The 24,740-nt window shown below is 35.2% G+C and overlaps 1 protein-coding gene across 1 annotated transcript in view; it reads left to right on the top strand.

The window, feature by feature from the left end:
- The window catches only part of LOC124644812 (ADP-ribosylation factor GTPase-activating protein 1), a 57,090-nt gene that overhangs the window by 22,141 nt on the left and 10,209 nt on the right, over window positions 1–24,740 (top strand). The window contains exon 4 of the mRNA XM_047184401.1: window positions 22,608–22,762. Coding sequence (XP_047040357.1) covers window positions 22,608–22,762 — 155 coding nt within the window. The remainder of the gene's footprint in view (window positions 1–22,607; window positions 22,763–24,740) is intronic.

The raw sequence follows: 24,740 nt of genomic DNA, 5'->3' as shown, positions 1-24,740 counted from the left end.
GCCAGATAATCCCCGCATAGCTAAAGTGCAGTTTCGCCATGTTTGTCTATTTTTACTTCCATTGTTTAGTTACTTTATTCGCGGGTTTAGCCGACAGGCTTGTAAAAGTTTTTTCAGTACTTCGAACAATGCATTCTTTTCACCGGTTTAGCCTACATATTCGTAATAGTTTTTTCATATTACAGCACTGGTATTCTTTTCCTCACTTTTCAGTTTTAGCCTACATATTCCCAGCAATAGACAGGATTAGAAAATTCTTATTATGCACCTCTCAATGTTTCAATCAGGAATTTTATTTAAACTACAAAATGCTAAATAAAAAGATCTGCTTCTTGTAAAGTGCTGTCGATATGTTTAGTTCCGTAACATGATGAATATTCAGTTCCGTAGAGTTTACTTTGGTTAGTCCTTTTTATAATGTTTCTTCTTTGTTAAGCAAATATTGGCGTTTTCGATCAAAGTGTTCGATAACTCTTTGAGTATGCTGTAAACAGCTACTCGCAGATAGGTAATCTTACTTCATCGGACTGCGACTAACAGAGAAAATAAAATCTAGAAATATGTTTGCACATTTTCTTTGACTTCCGGTCCATAATCTGTTTTCGCGGAATTTGTTGTAAACTTATTTACAGTTTTTTAAATAACTTTTTTTTTCAAAATCGGACTTTAGCTTTAAGTTTTGCTTTAAAGTATTTCTGTGACAGCAATTTATGTTAGTGTTAAAGCGATAAAATAAGAATACCGTTTGAGCTGTAGGTATTTGAAATTGCGTTTCAATATTTGGACCTTATTATTTTAGTTAGAAAGAACTATAGTTCGGCCATTCAGAGAATGCGTTCCTGACACGTCGCGATTGAACTGACGACGTAACTTTGCAATGGCGTTGCAGTTACGATAAAAATATTTTTGCTGGTTGTTTACCGTTTTAACAATTGAGGAGCATTAAAACAACATTATTATATCAATAATCAATGAATGTTATTACGTCGTCAGTTCAATCGCGACGTGTCAGGAACGCATTCTCTGAATGGCCGAACTATAAAAGAAAACAATTTAAATTACACTTGATTGCATAAAAAAAAAAACCAACCAACATAAGATTTTCATCATCTAAAATACCATAGTTTAGACCAAATTCATACACAGATTGCGTTAGTTATTAACCCATGACGAGTACCGTGGCTGCTGTTCACGAACCCGTCGGGTGCATCAAAACTTAACGTTTCAATTTACAAAGCGTTTTGGAGGGAATCGAACTATCCGGCGCACGCACTTCCATCACGAGCCTTTGAACTTGAATGACAAGCTCGCTGTTTTCCGAGCCAAACGGTAAATCTAACGCATGTTTAGCTAACACCGTATTATTATTTTGGTTAAAAATACAATAAAAAGCGGTTTTGGACAAGAATTTTTTAAATTTTCAAAAGCAAACAAAAACAATTATAATCATATTCTAAAAATAAATATCGGGACACACACACAATGGCTAGCCCCATTTTAACTTATATTTAACTTTTATTATGGGTGCCAACTTAACTGTTAAACTACATATGATTACGTATAACTATATTTTGTTTAAATACATAAAGATGAAAATGCAGCATGTGTAATAATATTCTAGTATTCTACTATGTTCTACTTTTAGATAGTAAGCCTCAGCTCTGTCCGTGTTCACTTACGACTAATTAAGTTGCTTCCAAAGGTCAGTTTTATGAAAGTTGAAAAATATGTTGTAACATGTTACGGCGCAATATGCTTTGCAGTCTAAAATAAAAAATAATTACTACGATGCTCATTACGAACTTAATTGAAATGCCACGAAGGAGGTACGTAAATAGACAAATGGTATTTTCAGTGAATAAAAAAATACGTCGTGGTGGCCTAGTGGGTAAAGAACCAACCTCTCGAGTATGAGGCTGTGGGTTCGAATCCAGTTCAGGCAAGTACCAATGCAGCTTTTCTAAGTTTGTATTACTTTCTAAGTATATCTTGAACACCAATGGCTAATAAAAAGACGAAGGAAAACTTCTTGAGGAAACCTGGACTATATAGTCTGAAATCACCAACCCGTATTGAGCAAGTGTGGTGATTAATGCTCAATCCTTATCCGTGTGAGAGGAGGCCTGTACCCAGCAGTGGGACGATAAAAAGGTTGTAACAGTAACAGAAAAATACGAATATATTTTTCAAAATTTCAATAAAAGATGCAACATAAAAATAGAGCCAAAAATCTTCGGTGCATCAGTCCCGCTAACAAAAACGTTGTTATAAAGAAATATGATATTATTGGCACACACACACAAATACGCGGTTTATGTACTGTTATTGAAATACCATGTCTAACATGAAAATTCAGATACGAAATTGAATATCCCATAGCATATTTCTAACATGGATATGAAAATACCTGGAACCTGTGTTGTTTGCTTGGTCCTTTAAAGGTGTAATCCTAAATATGAACTCAATAATTCAGTATAAGATGGGTGCACGAAATGAGCATCCATTCTGCGGGTATATGGTATTCCTTGCTCTACAGGCAGATAGAAATTTATTTATCAGAAATTCTCCACTAAGATGATTTCCGACGAAAAATCTTTTAATACGTTAAACCAAAGACCAACAACCGATCTTACTTAGAGGTATTAGGCTGCCTGGGTAACTGGGTTTGAAGAGGTCGGGTAGGTAGTCGCTTCTTGTAAGAAACTGGTCCTCAGCTACATCCGATTAGACTGGCAGCCGACCCCAACATAGTTGGGAAAAGGCTAGGCAGATTACAACGAATTTAAACCAAATATATATATATTTTTTTAATTTACATTGACATCATACTGATTAATCGCAATAATTAACAACGCCATGGACTTTTATTTCATTTTCGCCATTTTCCATTTTCTGGTCGACATTGGAACCCTTAATGTGCAGTTTATATGACAAGACGGTCACCGATTTACGCACTCCACGTCAGAATTGTCATACAGACAGACGTTTTGATGATAATCATTAATTAATTCCCCCATAAGTAGTGGGTTTATACGTTTAATTAAAATTTGATGTGCAGTAATTAAATATTAATTATCCGAAATAAATTCGTTTGTCGTTTTTAATTACTCAAAGCAATATCATATAACTACTGGATCTATTTTTGGAGATAAACATTACGTATGGCACTATGAAATATACCATAATGACTCTAGCAGTTTCCTAGTCCAGTGGAACTACTGTGTGCGAACAAAAAGTATTATTTATGAGTATCTAACACTAAAATATTTTTCAAATTCGACCAGTAGAGATTTAAAACAAACAAACCCTTCAGCTTTATAATATTATTATAGATTGCATTTCCCGCGTATTCATTCATATTTTAAGTACCCATAGTTCCCTTTGTTTCGACAGAATTTCAGTTCCGAAAGATATAAGTGCATTTTCCATCAATTTTTACGCATTACTAGTTTTTAGAGATATAATTTGATGCTTACTGAATATTAATTTGTGTATAAATATATTTAAGGTGGGTTGCACAAAAATCGAACCATTTTCAGTTGTCAAATCGCCTAATTGACCGATGGCTGGCAGCCGATATACACGGCTGGTTATGGCTTATTCACAACTCACCCTTAGTATGAATAAGACTTCATTTGAAAAATACTACTCGTTGCAAAGAGTAATTCCGAGTACCTCAAAGTATTGGAAGTAAAAAAAACCTTTTTAAAAACCGATATGGTTTTTTAGGGTAGCTACAGACTCTTTGAAGGTTTAAAATGTCCTTTGTCCGATCATGGTAATATTTTATTCGAGGCTAGGGTGACAGCAGGATTAGCTGGTCGAAACGACAATACGCCATGCCGCGGCGCTTATAAAATAATACTGACTTCATTTTTAGCTAAAATTCAATTATGCAATGTATGTTTGATAGTAACTATATTTGAGCCAATATACGACCAGTATACAAAATTAACTGTTTCCCGCTTTTTACCGCATGCTGAGCGAACTGTAAGAGAAAACGGAAAAAGTAGCCTACGTGTTATTCTGATATACTTATAACAATATAATATATCCATTCGTTTTTTTATTTATTTATTTATTTAGTACACTATGGAGGACTTACAGCTAATTTTCCTGAAAGAGAAATAAACATACGGACACACATAGATACATATAAACTTTCGCTTTTATAATATTAGTAGGATTCCATTGTTATACGAATACAATTTGATGAAACTTTACCAGGAATAACAAACTAGCTTTTATTAACTATATTAGTGTTGTGCAGGAATATTCTTTGTGTAGAATGCTTTTAATTAATTATGAAAAGGTAGCGTTATTTGCATTCTTTATGCACTTTGCTTTGTAAATTCATAAAATGTGTAACCCATATTCGTGGAATATCGAGTATGTTACTTTCATTGAAGTAATTATTCTTTCGCTTTTGAAAAGCTATACTAATCCTGAGTACCGCGAACTAGGACGTGGGCGAAACCGCGGGAAAATAGCTAGTTTTTAATATTTCAGGGAATGTCGAATCCTGTATAATGAAAGTTTTTTTACATAAAATAATGATATGGTACCTGACGTTGTAGAAAATAAAGTTAATTAAATTCAGAAACGAGGAAATATGATGTGGTCAATTGTTTTTACGAATCGTCTATTTAAAAGAAGTTTTGCACGATGCACTGTGATATTGATAAAACAAAAGAAAGAAGTTTCCAAATTCCAAGCGTTCTTCTAGAAATCGAGTAACGAAGATGCAAAAATAACAAAAATTCTAATTGAAAACCTCCTCCTTCTTTTAAAGTCGTTTGAAAATAGCGAAGAGATTATACTTTTATACATTATACATACATTGCATTTTGTGCGGTTATTGTGGTGACGAAATAATTTTCGCGGTTCGATTCTGTTAATGGTTGAATACACTTCTCAATGCGCGGTATGCTTAATTCCTGAAACTAGGTAGCGTATGCTTCGTGTGTTTAAATTCCAGCTTTCTAAACAAACTAGATTCTGGACTGTGGTCATTTCATGGTATTTGTCGTGATACAAGAGCACCTACTCTTCTAAAACAGGAAAGTAGGTTCTTGTATTATTAATTAATATTTAGTTTACGGTTAATTGAATTAAAATTTCTGTATGTTCGGTACTAAGGTCCGTACTATACTGTTCTTAGAGATTGGATAAGTAATGAAATGTGTGATGAGCGAGTTTAGTGATACGATTTCAATTTTTTTTTTATGTACACTATAGATTTTTTCTCCGTGGTCAATGCCAGGCTTGCAGATTCTAGGGTGGAATACAGGTTTTTTATTCACCTTCATCTGTAATTACCTTACCTGTAATAGCGCAGAAAGTTTTACTCAGATTTTCACTTTCGAATTGAGCACCTTCTCCTTTTGAGAATTCGCTTAAAAATTCCCTACATCTCGTCTTACCTTTAACCAAACGTCAGTTTGTGAAGGCATACTAAACAATAGTTATTCGGACAATCTTCACATGTCATCCACATCGTAACATGTTTTGACTCAAGTAACATGAAACTGATGTTTTGTAACACTACCCGAGTGGAGCCGCGGGCTGTTGTCAATCTCTGACTTAGAGCATGTGACTAACTGGAACCGCCGTACACAAAAACCTTAGTTTCGATATTAGCTTGACGCACGCGCCCATGATCAGACGCGCTCTCTCGTAGGCACTGCATCGCGTAGCACGCTACGATACTAGAGGTAGGACTTCAGGGTTTAACTAAGATGAAAATCTTCAAGAAGTTCAAACTCGTATTTATTTCTTTAAGTCGATGGCAGAATTGACAATCCAATATAAAATTTACGACTGTCTATTTGAAAAAACCACTATTTAAATTCATTTTTAACCAGTGTATCATTTTGCAACAGATTGATATAAAACCTCTACAGTAAATTCTTGTGGTAAAGAGGAATGACGATTCCAGTTGGTTCAGTAGTCTTAAAATATATCAAGATGTTCGTGCCTCCCTGACCAAGCCTTCGATGCATACGCCTATTTACTGCTCATACATAGTTTAATTAGTACATAGACCTCCAATTTCACTCCTCCTGGCCAGTAATTAGCCACTGATAACAGTAACTATTATAAGCGGTTAGCGGTTGCACATTTCACTGGAGCCTTTAATTAAATTAAATTGATCATAATTATCACTGAAATTAATAACTGCGCTTCAAATTAAAATATTGCGCAGTCTTTTGTTGAAAAACACCTGTTAAAGTGTATGTCAAAGTTCGTGTGGTTTCAGTAAGTTGGACAATTCCTCTTAGAATGTATGGAAAAAGTTAAACACGCAATAGAACTCTATTCAAAATGAATAAAAAGCGAACACACTAAAGTTCTTCAAGCACATAAAAAAGGACACACTTATAAATTTTAATTCTTCAAAATGAATAAAAACTAACACTAGATAAAGTTCTACTGTAAACTAAAAAGGACACAATATGAATCTCCTCTTTTGAAAAAAATATCGAGCTTTTATACTAGATCCTAATTAGCTGTTTACTAAAACCTAATTTTACTTAAATTTCATGAAAATTCTTGCAATTTGTAATACTATTATTTTTGATAGTTTACCACGAACCTAAAGGATTACGCACACCGAGACTCCATACGCAGCATTAAAATACTTACCCATGAAAATTGAAAATCCGAATTAAATTCATTTATAAAATCATCATAAATGGATTTTCATTTAAAGCCATTGTATTCGTGAAAGCATGTTGTGCCATGTCGCGGTCTGTCTGATAAGCAGATGGAATGCTCGTATTTAAGCTGCTATTGTGTACTGACCGGTAACAAAATCCTGTATTTCTCGTAAACCGGTGTGCGTGGGCCTTTAAGCACCGCCCGGTCGCAGGGGCAGCCGATACCGCGCATGCGTCAGATTCGCGGTAAAGGTATTAAGGTAAGTTGCACCGCGGTTGGTCCTCAGTTCGAATCGCGATCCCGCCGCGAAAGCGAGCTCAGGGAACAGCTGCCGTCGACCCCATCGGCTGCCTCCTAGCCAGCCCCTTGGTGTCTTCAAACTTTCAGGTTGGTGAAAAAAAGTTTGGAAAAAATCGGTTCTTAATTTTTTAAGTAAAGTCTCGTTTAAATTATATTTGTTGAAAGTTTAATGGTAAATTGAGAAAATATTTTTCAAAATTCAGATTTTTTCTCAAACTTTAAAATAATTTGGTTTATTATTTAAATCAAGATTTTAGATAAAATCTAAGTAAACTTTAACTTTAACTGTTAAAAATATATATTTTTCCAAATTCCGATTTTTTCTCAAACTTTAATAATTTACTTTTTATTTAAATCAAGATTTTAGATATAGTTTATATAAACTTTACTATATAAAACAGTCATAAACTCTATCGATGACAAAGTTCCGATAACTTTTGAAGCAATTAAAAACTTTCTAAACTATCAGTTAGATTATGCTACCGGATACACTAGTATTAATTGAATTACTCCTCTACGTAACAATATGAAATGTAAGAGACAGAATTTCTGACATTTTCATACTTATTCGTAGCATCAGTTTTCGGTCAGACCGAGATATTTAGTCAGACAGGACCGCTGCGATGTGATCTCTTAATTTGAACAGATTGTTTCAATCCTTACGTACAGTTAGCTTCAAAAGAAGTTAACCAGAACTAAATTTTCTGCGTGACATCGGTAACTTACCAGAGTATTCATGTACTTTTTTTTATGTTCAAGATATACTACATTTTGACGCATGTGTTGCAAAGTTTAAGTTGAGGACGTTGAGTAAATTTTAGCGTTTGTATTGTGAAGAAATTATGACTCTTTACGTTGTTAGGCATTTTTGAAAATTGTGGGTTAAGCTACTTTTGGCGCTCACAGTACAGTCGCGAAGAATGAGTTTTCACACTTAGCAAAATAAACTAGTGATTTCCTCCGGTGGATTAATTATTTGTTTGCATCAGCATATTTTGGATATAACAAACTACGTCTCATCTCAACGTATAAACCTACATCTCACAAAGTTTTGTTAAGTGAATACTTATTATTGCACGTGTCTGTACTTGATAAATAATTAGGAGCCTAAGTTTCAATTTTGTTAATAACGGTAGGTCCACACGATACCTACTACACACAGACTTTCATAGAATTTTGTCTGCGCAACAAATCGTGCATACAAAAGTCTGAAGGAAAATTGGTTATAAGTACAGTTTATTTTAAAATACCGGCTAGTCCAAGTTTTTGGCAATAGGTGGCGGGGAATTTTAAAATAATTCCTATTTTACTTTCGTTTCTGGTCCCATGAAACCAGTTTAGACAGACATATTAAAACTAAAATTTGATATACTAGGAGTTTATTTGACACAGGCACTATTTCAATACCACAGTCAAAAAAATGGGCTGAGTAATAAATCAACCCAGATTGCAAAATAAATACGATACAAATATGTTTATCAAATTATTTTGGTACAAGTACCTGTATTCATTACCCGATAATAACCAGAAATGTATTATTAACACCTTACAAGGCATAATAAAAACAACTTTTCCATCCGTGGGTTTTTCCCGTCAATGGAAAATACGTAACAACCACAATCAGCTTTAATAGTACAAACTGGGTACCAACGCCACTCCTACGCAATTTTCAACGCAAAAAAAAAATAAATAACAAGAGACGTAGAAACCGCCGTCAAAAACATACAAATATAAAAGAAACATGTATGTTTATAATACAGTTTATACTTAATAGATCTAAAAAAAACTTTTTTACAAAAAAATTAAACCGACTTCCCAAAACACTAAAAAGCAAAAAAAAAACTATTTTTAGGTGCATCGGCCTAGAATTCGGTGTCTAATGGATGTTACTAAGTTAATTTTGCCACCGACTTCTAGGCCGATGCACCTAAAAATAGTTTTTTTTTTGCTTTTTAGTGTTTTGGGAAGTCGGTTTAATTTTTTTGTAAAAAAGTTTTTTATTTAAAGCTTTTCAGTGATACGTATAGTTGTCACTATCCATACAAGTGGGAAGTTCTCATCAATACAAAGAATATAAGTCCAAATACGAGGTATTTTACATATTCAGTTGTCGAGTTCCCTCGACTTTCTCTGGTCTCCATCATCAGGTCAGCTTCAAACCTTCACTGTTGCAAAGGTCTTGTCAATACAAATAATTTAAGCCCAAACACGAGGTAGTTTACATATTCAGTTGTCGAGTTCCCTCGACCCTCTCTGGTTTCCATCATCAGATCAGCTCCAAATCTTCACTGTTGAATAGTGCTTTTAGGCGTACACCTGAGTATCAAGTTTTTACCCTATGTATGCCTACAACTTTCGAAGGTTGCCCTCGATTTCTCAGGGTTTCCATCATCAGATCCTGACCTGATGACTATGGGACCAACTGGCAGCTATTCCGAGTCGAACAAAAAAAGAATCACGTAAATCGGTCCATAAACCTCGGAGTAATCGATGTACATACATAGAAAAAAAAAAAAAAAAAAAAAAAACATACCGGCCGAATTGATAACCTCCTCCTTTTTGGGAAGTCGGTTAAAAATAAACCTTTTGCAAGCAAGCAAAATACAATTCTATTTATATAAACTACCAATTTAGAAAGAAACTCGTACACAAAGTCTATTACTGCATATGTTATAACACAATTACAGCGGGCTTACATAAAGAAAATAACAATCAAAACTATATTCTTTATGCTAGTAAAAAATATCTTGAAACACACTGCACACTGCAAGCTTTTAGTCGGCCGATAGTTCGTTGGGCTCTTAAATCAGTACCTATAAAGATGAATGGTTGTACGCACAGTACAAAGACCAGGTATTTAGCCGGTATCACAAAGACTAAAGACTATGATTGTAATAAATATTTTCTCTTAAAAAAAACCTAAATTCATTCAAAGTTTTTGGTGGGTCTGATACCAGCGAAATACCTGATCGTTGTTATGTGCTTTCTACCATACGTTTCCATACTGATTCATGAGCCCAAACAAGCTGTTGGCCATCTGAAAAGTCCATAGTACGCGTATACTCTAAAGTGAATTAAAAAGAAAGTTTAAAGTGCACGATTATCTGCTTTTGTCCAATTATAAGACCAAGATGCATTTTCTCACGGCTGTAAATCCGTTGACAGTATATTTTTTCTATAAAGCTAGTAAAGGTTGAGCTTGGAAAATCTTTTTAAAAGCATTATTCGCCTCGCGACAGGAGTTAAATCTCCGGCACTTTTTATAAAAAATAATTTCTGACTTCACTAGTTTACAAATAAAGACTTAAGGACTTTATAGTCTGAAATAGTCTGAATAATCCTATTGAATGAAGTTAGACTTATAAGTGGAAATTGTAAACACTCGATTTTATCGACGAAGTTTCAAAAAATGGTGACTTGGTTTCGCTATTTCTTGTTCCTAATAAGAACGCATAGGAAGTCGTGAAGGGCGGGTGTTTTTAGGCCTGTTTTTAAGTTAATAATATTTAATTCTATAAACTAAAAATTCTAATCAAACTCGTTCACCGTAACAAACTCCATTTGCATTGGATTTTTAACAATTTTCAATGTTATTATAGCTGTTATTTGTAGTTCAAAGGTAACAAATTCTTTAGTAATTTTTGTCGAACGTGGAGCCTTTTGAAATAAAACGAAAATAAAAATACCCAAGGCATATATGTAATTATCACATTTTTATCCATCTCGAAATGCCTTTATTACCGAACATTATCGATAAAACCAATAATGAGTTTAATAGAATGCATCATGACAGTCGCTCAAGTATTTGCTCTCTCATATTTTGTGCATTTTCATATTCACATCGTAAATGCATTACACATTCTTGAACTTCGCTAAATAATGTTGTTCAGGTTCCATTATTTTTAGGGTTGGCTCTTTGACGTTTTTGCTTCGGATTTATTATGATTATAGTAACGGATGTATTATGAACTTTCGCGTTGGTCTAGTGGTCAATGAGTATGATTACATGTCCTATTCTTCGCCATCCCATTTACAACGATTAGACCGGTTGCCTTCCCATAAAGTGCTTTTGAGTTTTCATGTCTTTCTTTTTCAACAGTTCAATAATTATTTCTTAAGCAACAAAAACGATAACATTACAGTTAGCGAAAACTATTTCTTTGAAATCCCATAGCTCTGTAAAGAAAACTTTAATTAAACGGAGACAAAGAAAATAGCGAAATGTTCAAAAACCGTTGTTTCTGTAACTGAGAGGTTCTGCAGCGGACCTGTATAACTTGATCCCATTGTCGCGACTCGTTGAAATAATATTTCCAACGCCTTGTTCGCGATTCAGGGAATTTTCAGACCAGCCCTAGAGAGATAAAGCCGATGCAATCTATTGAACAGGACTAGGAATGCGAAATGCATTGAAGCTTCTAAATTACTTAGTGGATTTCACGTTTCGTTAGTGTTAAAGTCCGTTTATAATATTATAGTATTATAGTTGTTGTAAAGGCTCCTGCCTTTAGCCAGTTACATTAAAGTCGACTGTAATAGGGCGCAGTGGCCCTTCGGATTTTAACTTGCTTTGTATTAGGTTGACCTGTATGTGACTAATGTAAAGGGTAACTAATTTATTCGACTCCCAAGGATCGTAGCGTCATGGTAATTAGCAGCTGTATGTAGTCTTTGTATTAATATGGTCGAACTGATCTGATGGTAGAGCCGGAATGTACGAAATGGAACTCCATGATAGAACTCGTATCGTAGCCCTGTTTTGACTTGTTGGAAAAGCCTTGTAATGTCCGCGAATGAACTTTGACTAACAATTACGTGCATTTATAAAAGCGTGTTTTTGTTAATTTATTATCTATAGTTTATCTAACATTTCGTTGACAGACTTTCCCTTCTTCCGACGGCATATAATTTGCAAATTACAGCCGGATTCATCTAACGTGCTATCCGAGACAGTTCCCTGTAAAATAATATCACTATAAAATATAATAACGAAGACAAAAGAATTTATTAATTTGTGCGGGTTCGCTTTGATCAGCCCTTGTCCGGCTTTGCTGTTCGCTACGGTCAATGACGTCGTATTGGTTTCGAATTCAACTTTATTAGGTATCTTTTCATTAACGCGTAGCTTTTGCTGAGTTACTTTTCTGTGAAGCTGTGAGCTATACTTACTTTTTCTAATGTCAAAGTTGACTTAAAGTTTATGTTCACTAAATACATGTCAATCCACCTTGTTCTCACTGTATAAAAATATGCTTGTGAGCCTGTACGAAATTCGAACCAATATGGTCACTATGCTCTTGTCTATCTATATATCAGCCTTGTCTATCTACGTACGCCTTTTCCGCACTCTTCCACTTCTGACAGTCTTAACCTGGCGACATCCAATCTCGACCTGTGTGTCCTTTAATGTCATCCTTCCAACTCATGGGTGGTCTACCACTTCCACTTCTTATTCGTGCAGTATGTCCTGTCCATCTCTATACTTATACTCTAACTATAAAAACCAGTTTTGTTTCCCGACAATAAGCTCTTTAGACACAAAGTCGCAAATTTGTCCTCCTCTTAAATAACTTTTTAGTACACATAGCAACCCTATTACTATGAAAGTTAATAAAATCAACGGTAATTGAACGCTACAATCATGTAGTATATGTGGCCCTGTTTTGAGTGAAGCCTCGTGTCATTGTAATTAAACTTATTATTGGTTTTTAGCGTTCTGCTCGTACCAAAAATAAATGAAAATGGCAGTTTTGATCGAACTTTCCCGCCGATATGTTGGTAAGGGAAGCACGCTCTATAGACTCTGTATGTAAAAGGACCAATTTTCTCAGCACCGTTAAAAATCATCAAACTAAAATAAAATACATTGCAATGAAATGAAACAAAAATAATTATGGTCTCCCATTCATGCTATTTATTTAAATAACTTTTGTATGCTCACTAATATTTCGGTCCCATAACGTACCAAAAAAAAAAACACGAATTCTTCAGTACTAACTCAACATACCAACAAAAATACATTTTTCTGTACAAAATTCACTCTCTCTTTTGCTGGGCCGTTTCTCCATATCTTCCTTTGCCACTATTATATATATAAAAAAAACATTCAAGCTTCTTCTCAACCTTTTCCCACATTTGTTCCAATTAACAATGAATAACATAAGCTTAGTACATAAACTTCACGAATTACCATTAAAACGCACCGAGAACATACTTTAAGCATATATTACGGTTATACCTTTACTGCAATTTGTTCGCTACCTCAGTCGGGCGCGAAAGTTCGCGCCGTACGGTCGCTACTAACTTCCAAGTTAGTGCTGAAAGATCTTTAATTGAGTCGAGACGCGATCGCGAGCTTCTGTCCGCGGCGAAAGTTTCAGGTAACGTCTTTAGAATTATTTTATGTCGATAAGGGGAATAAATTAATGTTGTTGTTGAACTTTGAGAAAAAAATTGGTTTGAAGCTTAGGTAATTAAGTTATGGTGCTTGTATGTATAGCTTATTAATTAATATATATTAATAACTCATTCAAATTAGTGAGTACTTACATACAATGATCCATTAATTTACTTCATAATTATGTATCTTGCCTGCTAAATATGATACGGGCACCATACATGATCTTCTTCATCTTAATTCTTATCATCGTATTTTTGCCATTTTTGCAAGACGAACTTAGTCATTTCACGGAATCGCGAGTAACATACAAATAAATTATGGGGTGCACACATTTTTTCTATATTAATATTTAAATACTTTTTTCCATACTGCATTTGAAAGAGTTAGTACATAACGACCGCTATTGATTCTCAATCATTTCTTACTTAATAATTAAACAGACCACTTCATGCTACTGTAACTTTTTTATTCTTGTCTATAACTGGTTTCTATTATTAAACAAATGTAGAAACTAGGCCACAGATGAATAACCTGCAATTATATAGACTGTTTTATTATAAAAATGTCTTTATTGACTTAAGGAAGTCATCATCAGCCTTTCGTCCCACTGATGGGCTGCGGCCTCCTCTCACACAGAGAAGGATTGAGCGTTAATCACCACGTTTGCTCAATGTGGTTGATGATTTCACACTTTAGTCCAATTAGGTACATGTATGTACTAGGTTACTTGTACTGAAGCTTCTGCGGAACTAGATAAAGCTTGAGTTATCAGCTTCCCCATTAAAAGTTCTTTAAAAGTTCTAAAGTTCTTACTATGTTACTAGAATAACACCATTAATGTTTTATGCTACCATTTGTCCTAAGTCCAATCCAGTATTGGGTATTACAAGTATTTTATATTACTTGTAGGTACTGAAATTATATGGAATTTCTCAACCATTTTACCGTATGGTGTAAGTCCTTGCCAACAATACATTTTAGATTGTAAGCGTCCACGTTCTAAGCCTTTCAATTAAATTCCGCCTAATAGTTTCTGATCGTCTATACGGTACATTGAAACGTATTTTAAAGAAATGGAAATAATAAGGAAGTTAGTACTTTTAAGTACTAATATTATAACTTCGTGAGGTTTGCGGGTTTTGATGTTGGTTCCTCAATTACTCATTAACGGCTGAACCAAATGAGAGGAATTTTTCACAACTAAACATCTACTTAAAATATTCATAAATTTCGTATAGAAAATCAATAAAGAAGAAAGTAGCCATAAAATAAATAAAACAAGCATTTAATGAAATCAGTATCGAGCGGAAAAAATAATTACACTCTCCATTCGTTGTGGTTTCTTTAATAAATTAGAGAAAAACGATGTACCTGACGTTGTTTCTAACTTTGAAGGCAATTGATTTTTAAAAGAAGTCTAGAAATTGATTTCTAGTAGGTACTTTACCCCATCATAATTTCAATACAAACTGCCAACTGCAACTGCCGACCGCACTTGCAGCGACTGCATAAAATTGGTCGATATCTGAGGGCGACTGCACGTGCTGCTGCCGCTTCGATACAAAACGGTTTCATGTAAATACATACAAAGCAGTAGTGCAGCTGCGGCCGACTTCATGCAGTCGGCAGCTACCTTTCAAAACGTATCATGAAGGTTCTACAACCAGGCAGTCAAAAGGCTGAGCCTTCTATCTGCATCTAGAAACCTGTATTAATCTGTTGGTCCTTTTGTTCCATTAAGTAAACCCTCAATGTATTGCCACTGATTACCCAAAGCAACGCTCCGATTCACGGTAGCTGTTCACACGAAGAGATTAATAGGTTATTAATCTAGTATTACATGGCATCAGAGCACGGGTAATCAATTTAACAGTATATTCATGCATCGAAGTGACGATGTTCCAACGTTGCTTAGAAGCTTAGATGCAGTAAGGCATCTATAAACGTATGATAGTATCCGCACTCTGTGAACTTGTCGCCCGATAGTTTAGGCTCGTAAAACAGTATGAAGATGAATAGTAGTGCGCACATTACAAAGATCAGGTACTAAGCGGGTTTCAGACCGACTGCAAATTCTGATTGGAATCAAGATTTGAAAAAATTATGTCGACTATCGGGTCATCTATTTGGTCTGCTCTGTGCGGGTACTATAAGCTGCCATTAACCTACAAATGTAAGGATTTGTATCATTAGCTACGTATGAAAAGTTTTGCGTAGGATTCCAAACTCCCATACGATACCTCTATCAATAAAATGTGCCGCGGAAAATCCCTAAGTGGGAAAATTTTCAATAATAACTTCTGTGTTAAAATTCTGATGAACGTTAATGTGTCATGCTATTGAATATAAGAATTAGATCTCACACGTTAAAATGAGGACGAAAATAATTCATAACATAATGCAATCTATTTGGTCCTGTCGTCACTTATGGGAATCAAACATTCATACCAAAACGCCACATTGCGTCAGCAATAAACAGGAGAAAGTTTGATACAAATTAATAAAAAAAATCTAGAAAACGAGATTTAATTATCGGTTCCACTTTTCTATATTAAACATCATCACACCAAGTCGTGGTGGCCTAGTGGGTAAAGGACCTACCTCTCAAGTATGAGGGCGCGGGTTCGATCCCAGGTCAGGCAAGTACCAATGCAACTTTTCTAAGTTTGTATGTACTTTCTAAGTATATCTTAGACACCATTGACTGTGTTTCGGATGGCACGTTAAACTGTAGGTCCCTGTAGGCTGTCATTGAACATCCTTGGCAGTCGTTACGCGTAGTCAGAAGCCAGTAAGTCTGACACCAGTCTAACCAAGGGGTATCGGGTTGCCCGGGTAACTGGGTTGAGGAGGTCAGATAGGCAGTCGCTTCTTGTAAAGCACTGGTACCTAGCTGAATCCGGTTATACTGGAAGCCGACCCCAACATGATTGGGGAAAGGCTCGGAGGATTTTTCTATATTAAACATCATATGTGTATCAATTCGTACGAACTAACAGGAGGTGCGCCGACATGAGTAAAATGCAATATTAGCAATTTAACTTCTAATAACGAGGCGCCCTGCTGTTTTTGTCTGATAGTTATACTTATCGCGGTGTTAGACTGTCTGGTTAGGACTAAGTTATTTTATGCGTTTACAAATATCGTAGACGAGCTGTTTACTAGTTTCATTCGTGTCGTCTGAAAAATGCAGTCTGTATCAGGATAAATATAGTCTATGTCACTCGGGGACAGTGTAGCTTCCTAACAGTGAATTTTCCAAATCGGGTCTGTGGTTTCGGAGCTCTTACGATGCTAGAAAAAAGTTTTTCCTCTTTATGATATTGGTTTAAGTATATTATGTGTAATTATCTAAAACGAAATTTTGACCAAAACGCATCTCATGCCCACGTTAGCATTTATACATATGTTGTCTAAAAAGGTCTTCTAATGCTGCGCTTTGCTGCTAATTTGAAGGCATCATATTCTAATCTAATCAAACTAAATTACGCCTACATAATTATACATAATCTGAGCAAGCCTGATCTTCAATTCTCGTATAATATAATTATGAGAGTTACCAGTCCGGTTGAAAACGCCTATAGCGATACTGAAATAACGGTACATGAAACATTGTAGTTTTGACTTTGAAAAGCACTCAAACTCAATTTTGCATCACGGTCGTGCCAATAGGGATCAACAACAATATTGCATCCTGTCGACCTCGAAACTTGTTTGTATGCATTTTGATATTAAACCTATTCTAAACTCCCTTCGGCCTAGTCTCCTCTCATCTACGCCGCTGCAGTCAACTGTCACTCCAACTAGATGAATATTTAACTTGGCGTGCCTTCTATCTGACCTTTAAGATGTTCTAGTGAGAAATACCAAAATAGGTGTCAAATCAGCTCTGAAACCGCTGGCAGGCTTTCAAGCTGCTATGCTCGGAAATAACTGGCATAGATTTTAGTACAATAATTAGAACAGATTTGAAATTAATTTTAGTAGGCCTATAAATGGCAATGTACCTAGCTACTCCTTTTGGACTGTTGTTGCATTTTCTACGGGACCATAGAACATCATCCAACTTGTAACATGGGAAAGAAAAAAATGTGTTTATGAATTAATTGCCAGTTCTTCAATTGCGATTACATTTTATTTAAGGTTGACTATAAGGAATTTGCCTTACAAGACCCCCTGTGTTACTACTGCAGTCACTTTGTAGTTTAGGGGCCCTATTGGAATGCTATCGAAACGTTTTATCTTCTATGCAATAAAAACGCTCTGACGCTCATGTATAGTACACTAATATTCTCCACACACAACAAAAAAAGGATAAACTTTTTGAAAGTTTTTTAGAACGCAAAGTGCATACAACGTTTTATACGCATATAAAACCAATAACCAAATACGGCTGACATGAAAAAAACTAAAGCAAAAATGGTGCCTTCAGTAATATTGTTAAATGGAATTTCAGTAACAGTTTACGGATTTTCGTAAAATCCTGCAGCCATGAAAAGACGGACCAATAAAAATAGTCCATGATTAAGCTCATCCGGATTACAAAAGATTATTGAGTCGATTGTGCATAATGCACTCAGGATGTCCCTTCACAAAGGGAAATCGCGAATCTTTAGTATAATTTGTGAATTTTGTGTCATTTTTATTTTGTATTGTTTCGTTTTTTTTTTTTTAATGTAGAAGGCATGTAATGCATCTCATGGTTATTATTGATGCGAATACAGCAGCTTTAATTGTATTGTAAGAAGAACCTACTGACTTGATTAATCGATTGTTTATAGTGATTAATGCTATTACAATAGTTTTGTTCGTATTTTACGCTAACAAAATTGTATTTTACGCCTTTTTGGAGAAGCGCATCTTAGTTCGAAAGTCTCTTAACCCGTTGTATCTCATTGCCCAGATATAAGCGAGACACAATTGATTTTCTTTTGTTCTATAATTGGCACCGTGTAAGCGGTTAGTAATATTAGCTCTTCTGAAACCTATCTCCAGTTCACGGCCCACATTGGCCCCAATTTTCGTATGTATGATGTAGTTTCGTATGTCAGTATGTAAGTTGATCACGACACGTGAAACAACCGGGTTTATTTAAAAGTAGGTTTTCATCAGCGAAATATTTAGCTGCTGGCATTGATTTCAGAATTGTTGACTCGACATTTGAACTTGACCTTATTATAATATTGACATTATTGTTTGCCATCCAGTAGTTTGTAGGCTCGATATGAATTTGCTTTTTACATTGAATTTTTGGACGACTCTATATTGTTTTACAAATAAATGCTTTTAACTCGATGAAACTTCTGCGATATACTCTCGTCTTTTATGGTCTTGTTGTATCTTATAACACTATTTCCAAATTCTATAAAGAACTTAAAAAGCTCTTTACTTAGTCGGGTAACTTCGAACTGATAAAGATTTTCGGAGCCAATTTTGCAAGGAGCTGACGTTGTTCTTAATTAATATTGTATATATGCAAAAGTAACTAATTCCTTTTTGACATCATTGTAAAATTTAAATAATTAGTTCAAATAAATAATTAAATGTAACTAGTTCCTCGGTATGATGACTGAATAGAATACACTGGATTATGAGTGGATTATGTATTGCCATATCTAAAGTTGTTTCCCCGGGACACAAGGTTACTCCTTGCACGAACAACGAAAAAGCAAATATATGTAGTTCTAATCTAAAAATACCTCTCACAACTATGTCTAATATACTCCTATAAAAAACAATACAAATATTGGATTAAGATGACATTCCGATTTCATAACAATTATATCGGGTGTGTCGTTCATAATCACATTAAATTCTATCACATGTACTTCATGATATTCTATGGCGAATTGTAAAAAAAATAACATAATCCATTCAGTGGTTTAGCCACAAGACTCATTTTTCGTTTTCATAATTTACAACATCATGTGTAAAGCAGAGATAAAGTTAGGAGTATCGAATGTTTTGATCAGTTGACAGCTGTCAGTTTTCAAGGGAGAATTTCAGCTGTTTGTAATGACTGACTTCTATATGGTGTTCTAATTTTCGCACATTTTTATTCTATTTACTTTGTTTGAAAAATGCATTTTTTTATTTTCACGTATTTTTCTTTTTTCTTGGTGTTAATCGACATATATTAACCAGTATATTAACGCATTTCATTAAATGTGATTATGAACGACACACCCGATATGAATTGTGTTTTTAATAAAAGCGCTCATTGCATTGCTGACGGTCTCTCAAAGATGAATGTTTTCAATATTACGTCTTTGCAATAAAGAAGCAATAGAATGTCTGTTTTATTAAGTCCTGTAATTGTTAGTATTGTTACTTTTGCAGTGACCTTAACCTTTTGTGCTGGTTATCTAGTGACCTGCTTAGATCATTAATGGTACTTGTAAGCACTTCATTACCTGCATCCATTGGGTTGTACTTTACTGCATGTTTCTAAACTTTGGTTGCATTATTATGCAACTCAAAACTATCTATAAACTTGTCCCTCTTGGGCATCTGTTTTTTTTTACAATTGGTTGTTTGTAAATAATAACGAGATAATTTATGCCTGTATATTTAAACTAGCTTTTGCCAGTGGTTTCCCACGCGTCCCAAAAGTGAGCTTTCTCGATAAATAACCAAAATTCAAATCGGTTCAAAGGCAAACTCTTCAGCTTTACAATATTGGTACATATAGATTAAACATATCCCTTTCTCCATAAGCCTTATCGAGTACTCTCAACAAGTGTGTGGATAAAAACATTTTTGAATAGCCGTAGCTTTATCACAGTATGCAGGCACTGATTGAGAACATACTGTATGGTACTCAACGAAAGTTCAATTTTATTCACAACATCAAATATGAAATATTTGAGGTCAGGGCTGCCAATCAGATGAGTAAGTTGTATAGCCCTTCAAACTTGCGGTTTTATGCAATATTTTTGTTCAAAATGCGTCCGGTATTTCGAGTAGTATCAAGTATGCAGTTTTGTACACTGGAGTCAACAATAGCTTTTAATTAGCTGACTGCAATTATTGTTGTAGTCAGCATTTTAAAGTAAATTTTATCCTGGTCATATTAATTTAGAAGCCAGACTTTGTGGGCGATGTTTCCGTTGGATAAACACACATGTGATGGTTCGTAGGTAGTTGTTTTTTGGATCGTGGCAGGATATCCATCACTAGACTTTAATATCGGCAACTGGTTTTTTTACGGTACCTGTGTGTGTTTACAGACATGGATTGCAGATAGATGAAAACATGGGGATGCAAATTCTTGATATTTCGATACAAGACTGTATTTATTGATGCTAGTACCTATCTCTGAGGACTTGGCTGTTAACGTAATTGTTCCGATTTACACACACGGATGGTAATCAAGATACAAGTAAAATATTTTCTAATTTACCTTAAATGCTGGCACTCAATGATTGCCGTTTCGTCTACCATTCTCTCATGGGAAACCATTATGTATTTTCAATTTACATTAATGGGAAAAGTGGCCAGCTACTCTATAATCCTTTCAATCACTAATGAGCCATTAATTTTCATAATTGACAGTATCAGATTATGCATGTTTTTTGTGCAAAATGGATTACACACTGATTAAAATTGAAGTGTTCGTACACTCATTACGCCAGATTTAATACGCACTTGCTAATTAAAATTGAATGGTGGTGATCGTGTTGATACGTCAACACAATTATTTCGGTGTTTTGACTGATATTATTAATTTCATAGTTATTCCCTTTATTGAAGCTTACTAACAAAGTACTAACTGTATTGTATAAGGTCGCCCGCTGTCTGCGGGTGTTTTCGATGTGTACCAGCGACCAGCCCTGATGTTCTGAGTGACAGGGGGAAACGCCGCTAGCAAAATGCTTGCGGCTGACGAGGTAAGTAAGACCCTTCAGGCCAAAATGGACATGGTGACTGAAAAAAAGTAATTAGTTAGTCCATCTTTTAACCCTAAAATAAACGACAGGTTTTTGTACTTTTCTCTCCCAAACGAATACAACACGATTGAATTTTGTGTTACGTCACTTCTAAGTACAAATTTTACATTTTACATTACAATCTTTCAATGGTCAATGGAAACATTTGTTAATTTTAGTAAATATTTAATGTTTTCTTAAAATAAAAAATACGTGTACAATATTTGTGGCCTTTCTAAAATGCGGACTAATTAGAATCACTATTTTTTACCCGGTCATCACGCCTATTTGTTCTATGGTTTATACAAATTGGGTTGTAAACTGTATGGTGGTCTAAAGGTACGGTGCCTTCGGCACCGTCGTTCTGCTTCGACCCCGCCACCGCGGGGTTCTCGACGCGCATCTATAGAAAGAACTCGTAGGCGGTACAGTACCAGCGTACCGCCATCCCGCTCATTGCAAAATGACGTAAGTCTTCTAAACTGGATACGGTGTTCTGGATTCTGAATTTAAATTCGTCTTCTGGATTTCGTTTTTATTTTTGTTTTCGAATACCGAATTTTTGTATTCGGATTTTGATCGTTCTTATTATTTGTTCTTTTTCCCGTTTTTTCAGTTCTTGTTCGTCTGTTGTTGGTAGATTTTACTGTTGGTAAATAATTAGAAATTGACAGTGCGTGTAGCTTGGCTGTGTCTACGAATCCAAACTGTGCAAATGTCCGTCACTTAGCTGTAGAGTTATAGTATTTAAGTGTGTATTTATTCGTGTTGTGTGTAGTTATTTTATTCGATTTTAAGTTTTCCCTCGTATGATATTATGTTAGTGTTTAATTAGTATTTTAATGGTGTTTATTAAGCTGCTAGCAATATGGCTGTGCTCCCCCTTGCAAGTATTGTAACTATTAATTTCTGTCCTGTTATTGATGTTTTTTAGTCGCCAACCTAACCGCCCAGCGATTGAACAAAATTTTAGCATCGGCGAACAAACTTTTTGCATTTGCCTTCTTGAAATTCTTTACACCACATTAGTTTATATCGAGCTCGATGCAGGCGCATATCTTTATATAATCTACCGTGAAATTATCCCACGCTGTTGCTACGCAAGTTAATCATCCATAATACTAATGCATTTGTGCATAGCAAATTGAATATAGTGAAATCTTTCTGAATCTCGCGCACGTATTAACTACAAGATGTGATAGTCTAAAAGTGACTCTACCTTTAACGACCGCGACTGTACTTTACATTACAAGCCGATGCTAGAATTAGTTCAAGAACGAGCTACAAATACTTAGTGCTAATAAAACTCTCTTTTGCAGATCTGTGCACTAGCGGAGGGTAAATCATGGACCGCCTCGGACTACAAACCAGAGACTCTGGAAAAGTCCCAGGACTGGGCCGTCTCTCGCGACTTCTATTCGTCGGGAGACAGCACTTTCCACACGAGCGGCTCGGATAATAACATCAGTTATCAGTAAGTGTTCATATTTTTCCATTATCTTCAATCATCATCATCCCTTATCCCAGTTTTATTTTGTGTATGCGCAAATGCTCGTGCACTATAATATGTCCCGCGCAGTTACCTGATCTCCTTATATGAGAACAGCCGCCGTAGCCGATTATCGGCTAGAAGCACATCATTTGGAGTGGGTATAGCAAAGTTTTATTTTTCCATACTCTTTTGTCAGCTATCATCTCACAAGTAACGTGCTTTCTAGCCATGTCTTCATTCCACTGCCCTTTCTCTTGATTTATCAGGTGTCAGGATCAATGTTGTAATTCTGACTAACTTGCCGCGAAGGAATTAAAAAAAAAACTTCTTATTTTCATTTTGCTTCTGGTTTCTGAGGAATACTACCGTACCGTTGAAAAAGATTAAAAGACTGATTACACTCTCTTTGAAGGTGGCTTGTAAACATTCCTATCTACAAGTCTTATATGCAGTTGTACATGACACTCCCACCCAATAGTTTGAGATCCTAGGGCTGCCAGACTTTACATATTTCACTAATTAAACCTATGCCATAGGTTGAAGTAACTTCAGGTATTGACTGTACATCGACAGCTAATTCATAGATATCGACTGAATTTATAAAAATAACGATATGAAATATCGTCAGTATATACCAAATCCATTACAGCGAATATTTTATCAATTACTACTTCAAATTAAATAGCTATGGAAATTATTTTAAACGTCTACACGGTTCTATTTTATTTTTACAAGTATTCAATTGGGTTTCAGTATCTAGAAAATAAGTGATGTCTGACAGACAGCCCTTGAGATCTTGGTCTATAATTTAATCTAGTAGCCACATGTGTGCCTTTTGATCTTTTAACGTTGTTATAAACGTACAACATCTATACAGAACATATATGACTGTAAACCTGCACATCTGAAACTAATAGACATTCAGAAACCACACAAATACACCCAAAAAAAAATTCAAAAAAACCCGAAATTTTTCAATATTTCAACCGATGGTGGTCCCTGCTGTAGGAAAACCTATAAAACATAACGGGCTCATGTTTCCGTGTGTTGTCAAAATAGACGAAATAAAAACTGGGATATTGATTCTCCCTGGTATAGCTACTGGCTGTTTTGATAATGTTCTGAAATTGCAGCCCGAAAAATACACCGCGAAGAGCAGTAAAATATAGAATCATACAAACAAAAGACAGTCAGAAGTAGGTATACTGAATGTGATGTTTGTTTTTTTTTTTATGAGAACTTTTAATAATTTTTTCTTCCCTTCATACATATCTTCTCTCGATGTCTTGCACCGCTAAACGTGAAAGCAAAAAGCACTTGCCAAAATTCATACAACAAATGTAAAAAAAAAACATTAAGAGACCTTCAGAGCGCAAACAACAATCTTACAAGAAACTACATATATACATATCTATATAACATTGGATCATGTTCTAGGACCATTCGATGGTTTGATTACAACTACAGAACATTATTAGGAACGGTACTTGCAAGTAGATTCTCGGTGCAACTGAGTTATTGCCGAGTCGCTGATCTGACCTCTGATACTTGATACTTAGTTCATAGTTAGTATTCCTTCACGGTGATCTCAGATACGGAATATGAAGATTTGTAGTAGGGTTGTCAGTAAAAAAATGTTTTGTTTTACTTCACTTGAAAAAAAGGTTTAGGTATATTATTGTGGTCTTTTTTTGTAAAAAGTTTTTAAATTTTGTATAGCTGCATGACTCTGACCGATGAAAGAGTATAGAAACTATACCTATACTGTTACTGTTACTGCCTTTTTATCGTCCCACTGCTGAGCACAGGCCTCCTCTCACATGGAGAAGGATTGAGCATTAATCACCACGCTTGCTCAATGCGGGTTGGTGATTTCAGACTATAGTCCAGGTTTCCTCAAGATGTTTTCCTTCACCTTTTTATCAGCCATTGGTGTCCAAGATATACTTAGAAAGTACAT

Source organism: Helicoverpa zea, chromosome 31 (assembly GCF_022581195.2).
Source record: "Helicoverpa zea isolate HzStark_Cry1AcR chromosome 31, ilHelZeax1.1, whole genome shotgun sequence".
NCBI lineage: Eukaryota > Metazoa > Arthropoda > Insecta > Lepidoptera > Noctuidae > Helicoverpa > Helicoverpa zea.
This window is presented reverse-complemented; position numbering and strand designations above follow the sequence as displayed.